The sequence below is a fragment of the Cimex lectularius genome, unplaced genomic scaffold (assembly GCF_000648675.2).
Source record: "Cimex lectularius strain Harlan isolate CLEC.00 unplaced genomic scaffold, Clec_2.1 scaffold182, whole genome shotgun sequence".
Classification (NCBI taxonomy): Eukaryota; Metazoa; Arthropoda; class Insecta; order Hemiptera; family Cimicidae; genus Cimex; species Cimex lectularius.
In genome coordinates this window covers 190591-208322 of record NW_019392815.1, presented here as the reverse complement: position 1 = coordinate 208322, position 17732 = coordinate 190591, and the positions used below count along the sequence as shown (strand labels likewise).

Genomic DNA, 17732 nt, shown 5'->3' with positions numbered 1-17732 from the left:
TTTTGAACTTTTTTGTACCGAGATGGTTGCAACAAATGGATTCGGAAATAAGTCGTTGCTGGGATTATCACCTCAGGGGGATCTAACGTCATCGGGTAGTGTGCTTGCATGTTACCGAAGGGCTTTTTCATGCGGGCTGTCATCCCTTCGTGTGATAAGTGGGAAACTTGTGTGGCCACGTGTTTTCCCCAGGCGGGCCGGGGGGCCATTAAAAAGTGGCTGACTCGCTTTCCGATTGACAGTTTATTTAGGTTCTGGTCACACTAAATAATAAAACGGAAAAAAAAGTAAATACAATAAAAATCTGGACCGTTTTTGTCGAAAGAAACATTACTTTTACATATACAAATAAGTGAAACAAGGGGTGGGTTCAAAACATTTGAAAAACACCTTTCAATTTTATAAATATTCTCAAAGAAAAACAAAATGAAAATCCGGTAAGTTGAAAACCTAGAACTTAAAGACAACAGACAAAAGAAGATAATATAATTATATTAATTAATATTACTATGATTTGACTCATATTTTCGAAATTTAAAACAAGACAGGGGTGAGGTGGAAAGGAAAAATGGATGGATGAATGGATGTATTGACGGTGTGTGNGTGTGATGGGAGCGAGGGAGGGCGAGATCGTAATCTTTTCATGCGTTCCCTTTAGTCGATAATCATTTCTAAAATTGATACATAATTTGAGAGTTTATTTATGTCGTCATTCGTACGCTTGTTCCCTTTTTAGAGAGAAGACAATTAATTAATTAAAAGCGTGATAATTAGAAAAAAGCAGTTCCACGAAATTTTAATTAATCATAAATCAAGAATTATGAAACCGGCCATTATAATTATGCAGATTAGAGTTTACGCTGTTACGTAAAAGCCATATAATAATGTCCGAAATGTCGACACTTGCTGGCGCCCTGACCGAAATAGAGACATCGAGAATTGGCGGACTGGTGAGGATCAAACTGGGAACTAATAAAGGTTGAAATAATTAACATTCGCAATTTCATTCATTTTTTGTTCTTATTTTTAGGTACCTTTAGGTCGAAATAATTAAAAATGGGGAAACATTGAAATTGTTTCAGAAATTTGCATTTGCATTTACAGAAGAAAGAACATGAAAATGTAATCTTACGGTTCTGATTTCTTTGATAGCTAACCGATAAATAACATGGCTAAAGTTGTATTGCTTTTATTTCTTTCTCTATATTTAAAAAAAAAATTTACATTAATGCAAAAGTAGATGAAAAAATTGAAAAAAGTTAGTTAATTGACTAATTAATGAAACCTGGTTCAATGTGTTACCTATCAGGTAATAGACGCTTTTATGTAAACTTGAAGTTTGCATAGCAATTACATACTATTCCAGGGCCGAACTATTACACCTGATTAAGACTAGAATCATAATTGGACTGCTAAAACACTTTCCATTCCGAACATTGAATTGAAACTCATTCCAAGTAGTCACCAATGATCTTGGCTATGTGGGGCCTTGAATTGTCATGCATAAAATAAAACCGTTGCCAACTAGTGATCTGACAACACACCTTCAATGTATCCGCTGCTGCAGGGAACCCTCGATGCCACCATAGAAATGCCTGCTCAAATCATAACACCTCAACCTCCAAGGCTTTTCTGGAGTGAAAACGTTGTGAGGATACATCGATCTCCAGTTCTTCTACAAACCCTCTCTCGGTCGTCAGAAGACATCAAACAAACCTTGACTTACCGAAAAACAAGGTTTCTTACCATGTTCAGACCAACAGATGCGATTTCTCGCGAAACTTATATTCGAAGTACTTTTGAAACAATAAAACAATCATCGCTTTGAGATGTCATACGATCGGGTCGTACAATCCATGCCTTCTTGAGTAACCCCCCTTGAAGACCCTTAGACGTTTCTCTGGGAATGTGAAGCATCCTGGTCACATTCGCTTGATTTCTTTCATCTGCCAACAATGCTATCACCTGAAACAATCACTCAAACAAATTTGAAACTTAAAAATGTTTCCCCATTAAAAAATCGAACCATTGGACGCGAGAAAGGAGCAAAATGCATTTTAGAAAATTCTGGAAAGGAGAGATTGAATATTTAAATGTTTTTACAAAATCCAATTTTAAACACAAGATGGATATTTTATTGATGTTTTATTTACCTCTAATCCTTTAAAACGAACCAAATATTGTTGTAAGATAATCAATGGAGGGTTGTCTAAGAGATAATTCTAGGCTTGACTTGTATGCTGCTGTAAGAGTCTTATTTTGAACTAACATAAAAGTTAATTTGAATTTTACATTTTTTTAAACATTTTAATACTAAGAATTTGTCATTTCTGCTGTTATCTTTTGAAACTGTGGTTTGTTACCAGAGTTGAAATGATATTCACTTATTTCAGAAAAACTCAGCAAATTGTAAGGTTATAACTGTTTCAGAAAATTATCTTCAAATAATTTATATATAGTTTAGATATCGGTTTTATTTTTAAATTTTGATTTTGCATCATTAAATGATACAATCGTATCGAGACCTACCGAACCCTGACCTTTGTCGGTCACTTTCTTTCTCGACTACACGATGGCACGATTTCGGAACAGAACGGCCTAGTGTCGGCACGTGTACAAAGGTTCCGAAACTATTAACACAGAGCAGAAAGGGAAGAAAACTCGTGTTTAAAACTATTAGCATATCATCGCATTCGGTATTGAATATCCGTAATTTAGACCGGAAAAGGGGAAAAATTGATTGAGTAATCGTTTTACCGATTCGACACCTGCCCCGTTTATGATTTGTGGCAATTGGAAACGTCAACACCTGGTCAATATGATGGAATTTTCTCTCGGCCTCTGAGTCATTAGACATATGCAGAGGGTGCTCGAAGCCAACGTCGTTGAGAATAATGGGAAGAATCGGGTTTCACTCGATATTGACGCTATAACTAGTAGGATGTCAGTTTTAAGGGACAAGTGTTAAATTACTATGATGGTAGTACATGAATATAATATTTATATTTAGAAGTTTTAGGTTTTCCTTATTTTATCTTAGTGTGAGAAGTCATTCGATTTATCAGCGTCCAAGATCTACACAAAACAATTAGTAGAAAGTCCCTGTGAGTTGCACAATACGACCCCGTTCATTGCGAAAACCTCCAGTAATTAACAACTGGTACCTTTTCCGACTGGGCGAAAAAAGGTTTAATAGCAGGAAGCAATATTTCGCCCAGTAAACGCCGTGTGTCAGTGCGATTGCACGGGCTTAATAATAGATTTCCAGTTTGAAGGATTGTTTAATTAAAATAAAAAGACTCTAAATCTTCGGCTCGTTCGTTTCGCCTTATCTGGATCTTCGAGACCAAGCATTTGCTTACATTAAGTGAGGTAATGGAAACAAAACCAGGAAATTAATAGGACCTGATAAGAAGTCTCTCGAGCGAATTGCATTAAATTCGGTTAAGTTAAAGACGCTCTTAAAGATTTGCACGCCAACATGTTTACTTGTGAAGTTTCCAATGAGTATAATACCGCGCAGAGATGTAGTACCTGTCATTAAAAGTAGACAAAACTAAAAACATCCTCCCGCAAAGGAAAAACGATTGCTGTTGATTTGTGATGAAACTAATACACATATCCATACGCAAATACGATGCTTTATTCAACTTGTATCCGACGTAATTATCACCTTACAAAAAGACAAACAGGAATATGGCCAATAATAATATCAAGTTCACCAGTTTTCGTGGTCCGCTTTAAAATTTAATATCTTTCAATTAATAATAAATAAATAATATCAAGAATGATCGTTACACAAAAAACATCTGCCTCAGAAAGAAGAGCGTTATCCCTGATCATGTTTTAATACCTAAACAAAAACTATCAGAAACTATTATTTCCTTCCGCAATCTTCAGAGTTCGAACGCGGTTTTTTGAATCAATAATTTCGGTTTTCTTCTGATTTGATTGAAAATACAACGTTACATATGATTTGAGTTTAATTTAATTTAAATTTAATTCGAATCTGTGTGTATCTTGGTCGTCTCTAGGTCTGGCAGGTGAACATAGGCAAGCCAGGAACTACAGGTTCATCACTCTGTAGATCTTAAGATAAAATCTGACCACATAAATAAGCAGTTGACTTATTTATAGGATAAATGTTATAGCTTCTTCGTCACCAATTATAAAACAACGCTAGATTAATATGAAAGATTTCCAGGTGGATTGAAGTCATGTTATATGGAAACTATATACACTAATATATTTTGGTCCCCTAGTATACGTAGTACTTGGCTTTTCCTCACCCAGAAGGAAATCTCAACCTGTATACACAATAACTTTATACAACAAAGTAAATGTTGCTAAGTTAATACACAATCCTAATCCAAGACAATCTTATTGAGTAAAGGCTGGTCGATCGTATTGAGGGTATAGTTTACTTAATATAAAATCTCACAATAGAAATATATAGATAGTTGACTTGTTCTCTTTCAGTTTTAAGTTGGAGCTTGATTATCAACGAGTTTCAACTAACACTAAATTAAAATCAAAGATTACCCAGTTGAAGTATAACTCTGCGTTTTTGGCAACCTACCTAGCCAATTGGTACCAGAATAGACCAAAGATGTATAACCTCAAAAGTATAGATTGAGGTTTTGGTTATTACCCTGTTTTTGACTGTAAGCATTGCGACCAATATTGGCCGAATATGCAAAATCCTATAGTACGCTCCCGTAGTCTGCACAGTCCAGTCAAAAGTCCTACTATCATTCTAGTCTTTACCCTAGGACTAGATTAGTAGTTCAGACTCTGCGATGGTCTTATTATTTACTTTTCCCATTGCTCTGTTTTGGAATAATATGCAATTATTATGCAAACTTCAAGTTTTCATAAAAACACTGTTACCCAAACAAGAACTAACTTGTTGAGCCAGGTTTGATCTTGTTTCAAATGTTTAAATCAACTCTTGGATCAATGTGAAACAGAAAAGTCTTTAACATGAACAAATTGATGAACGAATGAAAAATAAATAACATAAGCTATATTTTGTATATTTGAATGCATAATCTGATCATTCGGGAAGTATGATGTTATCTTTTAATATTACCACTTTAAATTTCGAACTCCTATAGTGTTTGGGACGAACTTGACTTTGTTAGCTTGGAACGTTATATAAACGTTTCATTCCATTAAAAACGAATAAATATTACAAACATTTGTAATGTTTATTTGATTTTTCGTATACGAACTTGTTTTAGAGTAAAGCGCACACATCCATTTGATTATTCGCGTACATGTTCGCTTGTATTTGAGTGTCATTTAAAAACAGCCTATGTAAGATTTCAATGGTAATTTGAAGATGTCATTAAATTAAAAGCTCCGAACACTTCAACCACTCCAATCGCATAAAATTCACGACCGGATGGACAAAGCTCTTTCTTTTAGTGGGCCGTTCTGACGTTAAATTCTGTATTGATGAAGTGCCATAAATGGCTTGGAAACAACAGCTCTTTAACAAGGTTTTAACTCTTTACCGTAGCTTTAAACGGTCACACTCTTTTATTGGCACGATTATCCCGCAGTAAACAAGTGCTGGATTAGCCAAGAGGGTTTCGGGGAAGTGTCGGGATTTTACGGGCGGAATCTAACCCAGGCCCATCAAATTCCCATTTCAAATTCATAGCCCTCGCCCATCTTAAGACGGCTTTTTAAAAAGCGTTCATTAGAAATAATTAATTTGGAAAATATATGACAGTTAACTGCTCATTTTATAATAATATTCACGATAATTTTTAGATGGACGTAATTCGACAAACCAACACTGGAGCTTTAAGAGTGAAACATGTCAGTCATACCAATCCTGCGAGGATAGGTATTTCAATTAAAAACCTCATTAATTTTTTTAAATATATTAGAAGTGTATATAACAGATTTCATGTATTTAATGCAAAGTTTGTTAATTATAAATACTTAAACCTTAGTACTACTACCGATATCTGTACCTAGCTAAAGGGAAAAAAACGGTGTTGTTTCATTTTTGACTTTGCGGCGATTTTGACAGCGTTAATCATTAGATACGTACAGACATGTGCAGAGTTGAACCTAACCTTTCTCGCAGTCCACCGGCATCCCATCATTTGCAATTTAAATGTAATAATATTAAATGGCCGGCAAGATGCGAGAATGCCCACCCAGTTGTTGGAAATCCGAGGCAAACCTCGGTCTTATCCGTCTACCAACTGCGGTTGGGCTCCGCAGGGGGATGCTATCAACTGCTTAGCTAGGTCAATTCAGCATCCAACGCACGCAGTTCTAAACTCTTCATACACACGTTCATTTTTAAATAAATTTTCTCCTACTTACATGTAATTCATTCAATGAGGGGGGTGGAATACTCGATATTCCTCCGTCCCCCTTTATATCTATTACATGACTAAGCTAATTGACGGTTGAGGAGGTACTCGATATTCCGCCATCAATCCTCTCACACCACACATTCCCCGTTTATCGCCTGTATAGTCTCAGCTGTGCGAGGTAAAAATAGTCAATCTGAATTCATTAATGTGAAGAACACTGGTTGAAAGAAGGGGTATATTATGTCCATTATGTGGATGGCTTAACCGACGTTCAAGATTATGTCTATAATAAAACTTTTGCTGTATGCATGTAACCTACTTTTCATTTGCGATAAGTGATTTTTCTGCACTCCAGCATAATATAAACATCCTACAGACAAAACCTTGGAACTTATTAATTAATATCACAAAATGGAAAGTAGTGGTTTTAGGAAGAAAGGGCGTCCATCTCCTTCAGAAAATTGGTCTTTCAAAGGAAATAAAATCAATTTAGGAACCAAATATACGTATCTCGGGGTTGTCCTAACAACAATGCTTTCCATGGCAAAGCACATAAAACGGAATGTACTACTAAGTATGTAAGTTTATTTTTTTCTTCAATGCAAACTATGCTGTGTAAAAATTTCAATTTTTTTATAACAATATAAATTTTAAAAAATATCATCTAGAGAGCTACACAATATGAGATTTGGTGGGATGCCAGTTTTTCATTTCTTTCTGTCATTCTTAAACATAAAAATAAAATCACATGTTTAATCAAGTACTTTAATAAATGCTAAAATTCTAAATTAAGCCCGATCACGATTTAAGCCTCTTTTGCATTCGTGGAAATAAATTCTCTCTTTGGTTGACCTTCATTTAAACTGTGATAATCAAATCTACGAAAGTCGACTTTTCTATAGATGGGTAGACTGGCCATTTTGGCTTCTTGAAATTTGAAAAAACTTTCGTCGTTTGATAGAATATCTTGGAAGTGTTTTCTGAAAACGTCAACAGGTACGAATCCCAAAATGGTATCATGGCGGGCCTTTGCGAACGTGGCCCGGTAACAGTCACAGATAAGGCTGAACTCGCCAAAATACTCTTCATTTTCGATCAGCCCCAAACCGGTTTTCTCAAGATTTTTTAGCAAAATGTTTTCACTTGGCATGTCGTTTTGATACACGTAAATTTCGACGGCACCAACTAGGACTAAGTACAACCCGTCTGAGATATCACCAGTTTTGAATATCACTTCATTACTGTACTTCCGAATTTCCGTTATCCCTGCCAAGAAGTCGAGCCGCGATTTTGACAGCGTATTAAATAAATCGATCATCCCTAGGATGACACGGCATTGTAAATGTGTTTCAAATTCCTTGTTGATTACTAATTGCCGGAAAATGTTTCTACCAAGCATTAACAGTCGTCCTTCTTCCCTCACCAGAATAGACGATGTTCTTTTATGCTTATATAAAAATGCGAGTTCGCCGAAAAGCACACGGGTGTCAAAAGTACGCATAAACGAAACGCTACCGTCCGCATTCTCCTTGTATTCAGCATAGCAACCCTGATCGGCAAAATAGCAATTGTCAGCCTCTTCACCTTGAAGAAACACAAAATGTCCTTTTTGTGTTAATATTGGACGAAATAACCGAGCGACATTGTTAATTACTGATAAATCGAGAAACCTAAAAATTGGATGTTGCCTCAATGCGTTCTTTATATGATTGGCGTCATCCCTTGTAAGTACCAATCTTCGATCTATTTTATCCTGCTTCTGCGGTTCTTTACTGGGATCAACGATAGGTTGTTCGTTCAGACTTGACGCTGCTGATGAAGACCGAGTGTGTTCATTGATGAAATGTTTTTGAGTGATATGTTTTTGCGACGATGAACTTCGACTCTTAACTTTGTCTACATTATCGAACCAAGACGTTAATTCGTGATCGTCATGGACTGATGTGTTTTTAGGGGGATCATTAAGTTGTGCATTTTCAACTAACTTTACTGTCCCAGAAATTTGAAGCTCACCCGAAGTTTTATTTACAATATCTTTCATGCTCCTTTTTTTAGATCTTGCACGATAATGGGCCCGAGGGTCGAAATGATCGGCTGAAACAGCTCCCCTGCGTTTTTGCAACACTTGTTGGTCGACGTGTTCCATCTTTAGCACGTCAGTTCCACTAAAAGAAAGTTTAACATCTCCGGAAAGTTCCTTCATATTTTTGAAATACTGCAAAGAAAAGTCTATGATATTCCTTGGGGAGTTTTCCAGAACGCAGAGGTACAAGTCAAGCAAAACAGTCTTCAATTCTTTTGGGCAATTAACAGTACTAATATAGGAACATGTAGGTAAATAATAAGTATTTACCACCACTTCATTACTGTGATCCATAGTTTTATACATTTATAAAAATAAAACTAATTCTACTACGATCAAAATATGGCCAACTTTTGTATCATATGTCATTAACTAGCATACAACCTTTTTCACATGTGTATTTAATATCGTAATCATATGTGTAACATTAAAATAATTCTCTAGTTGGTTAATTACTTTGTTAGTGAACGAACCTAACTTTAATTGTTTACTGTTAATTAACCAGCGAAAATAGGTGAAACCGTTAAAGTGTTCTATGTCGATAAGTTGGACGTAGCCTAGTATTAATCAACTGCTAAATCATTAATGTTCAATGTTATAAAAATATTTTTTATTCACTTCATGAAATCGCACTAACTATTAAATTAAAGGGAGTCCAATAGTTTCTGGACCAAAAAAATCCGAAACTCCATAACTGTTCTTCCCATGTCATTCTGTGATAGGAACCAAATATGAACTGATCGTTCAGTAAAGCCGATGAAATTGTTCCGTCAACAAAATCTCGCCCCCGATGAGGTAGGTCAGGAGAGTTTATACGGTATGAAAACCATTGTCTACGCTCTACGGCAACCAATTTGGTGCGCTTACTAGTCACCATTGTTAGGGTAGTACCAACCCCGGCTCCCCTTTGTTGGAATTAGCTGATTCAGCCCCGCTTAATAGCCAGACAATGGCTATAATTAAGTTCAAACTATTCATAGATTAAAAATCATTACCCTTTTATCGTATTTCCCTTTCTTTCGGTCATTAGGCCCCAATGAAGGCGTGGTTTTTTTATATACATAAAATGAAGGTTCTTTCAAAATGCAATATCAGTTTTAAAAACGATTATGTAAAGATGACAGAACTGTTTTATTGTTATATCCTTTATTTATTGTTATATATATTTATATATAAAAATACCAAGTTTTGATACCATCAATATTACACAACAGCTAAAAATAATCACACATAGCTTGACGCTATGCTAAAGATGTTATTGTAAAGAGAGTCTTTGGCGTGGAATCAAGGATTTTCATTAAACTTTTTTGATGAGGTCGAAAATATAACCGATTATCAAAGTAAAAATATATAATTATTGCATTTTTTATGCTATTGGGTATCCATGGAAAACGTTAACACAGAAAAATTAAATAGAAATTCAAACTTTAAGATAATTTATTTTTTTATTTTTGTACAACACATCTGATTGTCACTTTAAAAAATGTATTTCCTATCAGTTTTATTATTTGCACGTGAACTCCTTTTTAATGCATAAATCTGTATATATGAAAGTGAATTTTTTTATGCGTGTTAATGGTAAAAACTAAAACTACTCAATCGATTTCGATGAAACTTTCACATTTTGTTTTTATTACTGCCTAGCGGGTTGAAAGAATATGAATGGATGGATTTTCAAAAACGAGATTGCTGGAATTGTGTCGTCTATTTTCACATCTGTTTTCTCAGCAGTCAGCTGTCCAGAAGTACCTTCGGCTTCCGGTATGATAAACGTCCCGCGTCTTTCAAATTACGATTTGGAGGCGCCGACGGTTAATAGACGCAAAAAGTACTCTAATCCTATACACTCGCAAAAAGTACTGAATCGGTTATAGTTGGAAAACTACTTAAACATTATAGACTCAAAAACTACAGAATTGGTTTCGCTGATGTAAAGTTAGGAAGATACACACTTCCTTGTATTTTTACTATAGGCATCAGTGGTGTGGGTAGGAGAACGAACTACCGGAATGTGGCCTGACGTGGAGAACTGTACCGATTTGGTTATACAGGTGTGTACACATAAACAATTACAAATTATGTAAAATATTATTAAATATTGTTTTACAAAACTCGGTCAGTTTAAATTAAAATAAATGTTATACGTAATGCTGTTGTTTTGTCAATTGGATTTAAAAATGTGAAGTTGCGCAGATCCGTGATGTTCAGTTTTGTAATTAATTCGGATGATTTTGCGGTATTATGAATATGTTTTATCTTACATTCTGGCTTCTTGACCTCGCTGTTGTAGAATTGCTTTTGGAATTGCATTTTGTTGTTGAAAAAGCCACGAAAACGACAAAATATTGCCAAGAGATTCTAGTTTAAACACAAAATGAAACAGAAGAAGAAACATCACAACGAAATAAACGAAATATATTTCATATGTCACACTCAAGTGCTCCTGATTCATCACAATTTTACGAAACACGAAATGAAGCACGTCGAGCAAAAAGTAGAGAATTAAGACAATCTTTGTCCTATTGTGATCAAATTGAATAACGTGACAATAGTCGATTACGCATGCAATGAATCGATTAAATTAATTGGTAAAACCTGAAGATGTTGAATTTCAGTATAATTCAGATTTTGAATAAAATTTGCATCCATTTGTGGTTGTTGAATACATTTAAATTATGTTCATTTAATTTATACCCCAATCAAGCAATTGCAATATGTTTAAAATAAAACATTATATTATCCTCCGGGGCAACGCTCGGGTTGTACAGCTGTACATATTACAACATACACATACAAATATATAATCTCATAGTGGGAGTGCGGATGGTCGTTTTTAGGAATTAGTTGCGTTGTGCGATGAAATGACAGCTGGTTGCAGCTCCCAGAGCCCAATTTTTAACTGTAAATTACGAATTGGAATTGCTGATGGACTGCGTGAAGTGATAGTTTCAACTCGGCATATGTATGTGTTTATGCATAAACATCTGCGAATTTGAGCTTATCAACAATCAGATACAGTAGCAGATCAAGACGAAGTAGTAAAGTATCTTAGTTTTGTAAGTTTTTTGTGTTTGTATCAGTTTTGAAAGTTTCTTACTGTGCAGTAATAATTGTGATAATTTTTCTGTAGTATGAATTATGTTTAATCTTACATTCTGACTTTTTCACTCTGCTGTTCAATTGCATTTTGATGTTCTTTGACATATCACCAAAACGACAATATTGTTCGTAGAGTAATGTTAACATTCTTACTAAAATTCAAAGGAGAGGACGAACTAATACAACTTATGCCAATGATACCTACAGAAGTGTAGTAAAATTCAAATTACTATGTGTAAAAGTAATATGTGCAATCAAAATAATGTGTTAAATAACATTTTTTATTACCCTCCTGGGCAACGCCGGGTTATAAAGCAAATAATATAATAGATTTTGACTTCCTCTTATTTTCAATATGTACCTTAATAATATTTGACATGCCAATTAAACAATAATTTAAAATTATTTTCTTAACGTATTTATTAGAACAATATTTAGTTGTGTTTCACGTTTTTCGCACTTTAAATATTACGAGGAATCAACCATCTTCTCAGTAGAACGTCGCGTTGCCAGCGAATCTGCGGGTTCACACTTACTTTCAAACAACAAATCTGTGAGTAGAACCATCAATTACAAAAATCAATCTACATACTCACCCCACCTTCTTCATTTCTAATTACATGAAAAAAATTTAAAATCCGATTGCATCATAGTTTTCAGCGTAAAAAACTTTAAAATGATGTTTTAGGATGGATAGGGTCGTATTTGAAATTTTGAAATTGAACTCGACCTGAGGTACCCTGGACAATTTTTCTACAAAAAAGGTAAAAATTTGATACTAGAGTAAAAAATAATTAACACTTTTTGTTGTGATGTTGATTGGGATTCGGGTTGTGGTCTTCAAACATACAATGTTATTATATCAACGCCCAAGCTTTCGACAAGTTGTATTGCCTTCTTCAGGGATCTACAGAGACATAGGAACATAATCATTTAGACAGTTATAAATTGTATAAATATTTATAAAATATCAGTTTTTTGTTACTTACAGATACAATAAATACAGATATAATACAGTCATAATTTAAACACATTACACATTTCACGATATGTATATATGCAAACTATATACATATATAATAAATAAATAAAAACCTCTTCTTAATAGACACTTACATATATATGCATTTACAATTATTGTAATTTACAGTAATTTATAACTATTTAAATGATTATGTCCCTATGTCTCTGTAGATCCCCTGAAGAAGGTAATAAAACTTGTCGAAAGCTTGGGCATTGATATAATAAGATTGTATGTTTGAAGACCACAACCCGAATCCCAATCAACATCGTATGAAGGCTGGTTGATCGCACTTTTTGTTGTTTCAAAAGAAATTTAGTCGGGCCATCTATAAAGGACATCCTGTATATGTTTTACTGTTTGTACTTGATTCAACAAGTCGGGCCCAACTCTGAAGTCTTTTTGTTAAGAACAGAGCCCCCAGAAGTCTTGATTGAACCTGACTACCAACCGATCAGGTGCCTTTTTATAATAAACTTTAATTCCATTTTCAAACCAATTCATTAATTATACTTTGAAAATAACAATTAAAATAAATAAAATTTTCCTTTTTAAATTTTAAAACAAACAAAACTTTTTTGAATTTAAATAAACACAAATTTCATGCAAACCGTTTGCTAAACCATTTGAAATAAGGGTGAACTCTATTTTAGGGAATCCAACACTTTTTTATTATTTTCAGGATCACACATTTCTTTCTGTCTCTTATCTACCCGGAATGGACTCGTTCACTTGTAGACTCGACCGTCTCTACCCTAATTGTGGAAATACTATTTTTCTTTCACTCGTAGGTAATCCGTAAAAATAATAATTTTATAAAAATGTAAATGAATCAAAACTGCATGGCTTTCATTAAAAATAAACTAGCTACTATTTGTACTTTTAGCCTTTCAGATAAGCTTAAAAAAAGTTTTAGTGTGAAGAAATCCTGTATGGAAACGGGTAGGCATGAGAATGAAAAGAAAAAAAACACAAAGACATGTAGTAGAAGTGCGAAACGGTATATAGAAAGTTTTATTCAAAAGAACAAAACCACGAGGAAGAAAAGGAAAAATTAAATTCCACTTTTTCATTTCAAACTTTATTGAAAAAGGTTAAAGCGAGTTAGGAAAGAATTGCCGTTCTGAATCGCGTGACTCTGCCTACAAAAGGGATTATCCCGTTGATAGGTTTCTTTCGGCCGGTAGGCGACTCTTTTCTTTATGAAATCTTAGACTTTGCCAATTCGCGCTTGGGATAATCCCTTCATGCTGACTTGTGCAAAGTTGGATATGAAGGATTTTACACCTACGGAAATTATCAAGGCAAAGACGATTGTTTATTGCCTAGCGTCGAACATTTCAGCGTTTATAATTTCAAACACATCTACGATAATTTTTTTATAATGTAACATAAATACATTTTATATTCTGTCTTCCTTAATTATAAAAAACACATCCCGGCCAATTTAGTGTATGAGAAAGTAAGAAAGAAAGAGAGAGAGAGAGAGAGAGAGAGAGAGAGAGAGAGAGTGAAACAGAGAGAGAGTGAAGAGTGAGAAAAAATATCACTTTAAGGAGGTAATTTGTGTTGACTATAGATGATCAAATGTTAGTTCGAAAATCGCTTTAAGAAAAAAATTTGAGTCCCTAGGGAGATCAGAGGAATTAATGTATAATGAAAGAAATAGGTTAGAATCTTTACACAGTTGTAAACTTGACTGTTGTACCAGCTTAACAGAAATTTCACAACAAATCTTCTTAATTTTTATTTAATTCATTCCTCGAAAGCTTGATGGAGAGATTGGGTTTTCTTTCTTTCAAATGTGCCTTAGGTCTGATTTTTTATATATTATTTTTTTATTAAGTGTGATATCAATTACATTAATATAATATCACAATATAGGGTCGATCATGGACAAATTGGAAAAGGACCATACATAATATCTAAATGTATGTAAGACAGTGACTGACTGGGGAATTACAGTGGGTGTAAAAGAAGATGACTCAACGGTATCGGGTTTGTGCTAGATCATGTACAAAAGGAATGTTGAGGTCGGTGTGATGATGAAGTGATATAATATAAAGTATCTTTATAAGTAGTGAGTATGAATGAATGCAATATTGACGCATCCGTTGAATTGTTTGGGTAAGAAGAGTATGACCATTTGTTTTCTTATTACAATGATCATTGTTTATGATCGGCACTGGGATGAAATTTTATGTTGTACAATTGGCTGTGTCAAACTCACCGTCATATAACAGTTGATAACATTGTAGTCTGGGTAATAAATAAGACCATACCTTTACCGTTTTGAAACACCTCATTGAACTACATAGAGAGGAATTGGAAAATATCAATAATTCAGATTCATGTACCCTCGTTGAAGCCGGACATGATTATATTTACACCTACGCAATGTCTACAGACATACGAGATTTGACTATTTATATATTATGGCTCTACCACCACACCCTGTAATATGTAAAATCTCCATAAAATATTGTTCCGATTTCTTTTCAAACGGTTTACTTAAATATATTTCCATTTTAAATTTGGTTATCTTTGTTAATTTAACATTGATATATACGCTAAAAAAATATTGTTCTCTTAAAGTTCTTTTATTTATATTAAACTTATTTTTTTACTATTTCACAGTGCAGTGTTGCTTCTTAGCCGCCATATTTTTTTCTTTTTTAGCAAAGCTTAAAATAGAAAAAAATGAAAATAAAGGAACTATAATGTATAAATAAAGTTATCCTATAATGTATAAAGTTATTTTTATTTCTGCAGAGAGCATATAACTTTACTGTAATAAGGTTCTGTTTTTGATCTTAAAGTTCGTAAACGAACTCTTTATATTTACACTGATTCGATAACGGTCACAGTTGTTTTTTAATCAAAGAACTAATTAAGCAATAAACAAAAACGGTTTTTTTACTCTCCTAGAGCGCTTTGCTTTTGGCTGCTGCTCCAAAGGACAAAAGGTTGATACAAAAGCGGACAACTAATGAACATTCCTAGGCAAATTAAACCCCCCAGGGCCAAAGGACGGTCACTGCAAACAATCCCGTCTCTTGTTTCAACTCAAAATTGCCGGCCCCATTCGGTTAATAATGTCTCCCGGCGTCATTGTTATTGTCCGAAAAGGGACAAAGGAGGGGGCGTAAGCGAGTCATTCAATTATCGTGGATGATTCTCCGTGTAAAATTCTATATACCGGACAAAGAAGAAATCTTCCGAATATAGATGAAAGATAGCCGATGTTATTTGGGTTAAATATTTAAAAATGCATGTGAGTTTGTTGTCAGTAAGTAAATGTTCAAGCTTCTTCTTCGAAGAGAGCCAAACAAATACGCTCTTCGGCCTTGCTTATTTTCTTCACGTCACAGAAAATCATTGAATCATGTATATGGGCTAGGCGTTCATAATTCCACCGACCATAATTAGGATGAAAAAAAAAAACATTTTTATTGCGAACAAATTTCAAATGTCAAAATTGTAGTAACTTTTTAGCAAAATGATAACGAGATATTTTTTCAGTTGACCCTAAGCATTTTCGTGTTAAAAAGTACGTATAAAATGCAACAGTTATGCTCATACCGAAAGCTACACGCAGTTCGTCTTCATTAAATGATTCATTAAATGATGAAATTTGTTTCTTCAAAATTTATTTCAGCAATGCAGGCAAGTGACCATCAATATTTTCATAGTAGAAAGTTGGATGTTTAGCCAAAAAAGGCATTACATTGTTCAGACATTTAAATATTTTCATTACAAACTGGTCAAATATAAAAATTCTTTATATTACTAGTAAAATTCACAGAGAATGTAAATGGTTTTTATTATATATAAAAAATCGTCTTTTTTCCTAATTCCCAAATTCTTTTATATAACAGAGAAAAATCAATACCATAGAATTAACATAAAGCTGAAAAAGATTGCCTTGTCGATTCCGTAGGAGGGCACAGCGTAGGATTATGACATGTTGGACCATATTATAAAGAAGACGAGAAAGTATGTATGTTTATGCTTTTCAGAACTCGATGCTAGGCCGTGCATTCAAATGCAAATGCTTCCAATTGCATTTATTCAGACGGGCTGATGTTTTACAATAAATATATAAAATTTAGTTTTACTTTCCATCACGATGATAAGGAATACCTGGAATAGATATTTGCATAATACTTCTCTCAGAATTCATTTGAAATTTTGCTAGAAATCAAGGATTTGCATATATTTATAAATTTGTTACACACGTTTGCATGAAGTGCAATGTTTTTTGTGTTTCTTAGTATATGTTAGTATATAATATGTATATTATATTATAGTTAGATAAAAAGTTTTTTCTTTTATTTTATATAAAATATGAATGGAAATAAGAGAAACATTTACGTTATATTTTTTCACAACTAAAACAAACTTATATATTCTTAAATTTATTATGGTTGATTTGTTCAATAATTGTGCATAAAAATTTCCTACGCAAGTTTTATAAACAAAGCGCACAACCAAGAAAAGGGTTATAAACAAACTTCTCTAAACAAATATATCAATATATCTCTCCGTATCAATATTTTTGTTATCTTGCCGTAAAAAAAAAATTATAAATTTATGCTTGCCTAAGGTTTGTTGCACTTTGCGAAAATATTTATGTGTAAGCAATCGTTTCATGAAAATTATCAACGAATATCCAATTTTTTATCCAGGTGTTTTCAATTGTACATTATGTCGCCATGAAGATAAGAGGCATAATTTTTCATTAATATTTTTATATCGCATAATAAATTAATTGTGTTGATTGTACTAGTGCACAAATTTCCTAATTCATCAAAAGATTTATTTAGACCATTTCCTTGTTTTTTAAGAATTGTAAACCGTAATTTAGGTTACGCATCTATATAATTATTTTTACTCATTAGATCCAAATAAATAATGATTATTATTAAAACAACGTTTCGTTTTGGGCATAGGCGTTGTCACTTTCATCAGCTTGCTTGTAAATAATTCAAATAGTTAGTTTAAAAATTAAACAAAATAGTGTTATTTTGCTGAACAGTTCCTACTCTATGATATAACATGGTTCACGCCTTTCCGCCAGGAGCGACTATTGCCGTCCCTTCGAGCTGGAGTTCGCATGGAAAGAGCAATTAGTTATGTTTTGTTGCACGCTTTCGTGTCAATAGTGTTTGCCCCTAAGCTAAATGCG

At 33.7% G+C, this 17732-nt stretch overlaps 1 protein-coding gene across 1 annotated transcript; it reads right to left on the bottom strand.

The window, feature by feature from the left end:
* Nucleotides 1–7146: 7146 nt before the first annotated feature.
* On the bottom strand, nt 7147–8487 carry LOC106672976 (cAMP-dependent protein kinase regulatory subunit-like). Its single transcript, XM_014404845.1, has one exon. It carries the CDS (start codon nt 8485–8487, stop codon nt 7147–7149), a length of 1341 nt encoding a protein of 446 aa, XP_014260331.1.
* Nucleotides 8488–17732: the final 9245 nt, after the last annotated feature.

What these genes read in the sequence shown, in the direction of transcription:
- LOC106672976 (XM_014404845.1), bottom strand. Translation starts at nt 8,487, where the DNA reads ATGGAACACGTCGACCAACAAGTGTTGCAAAAACGCAGGGGAGCTGTT.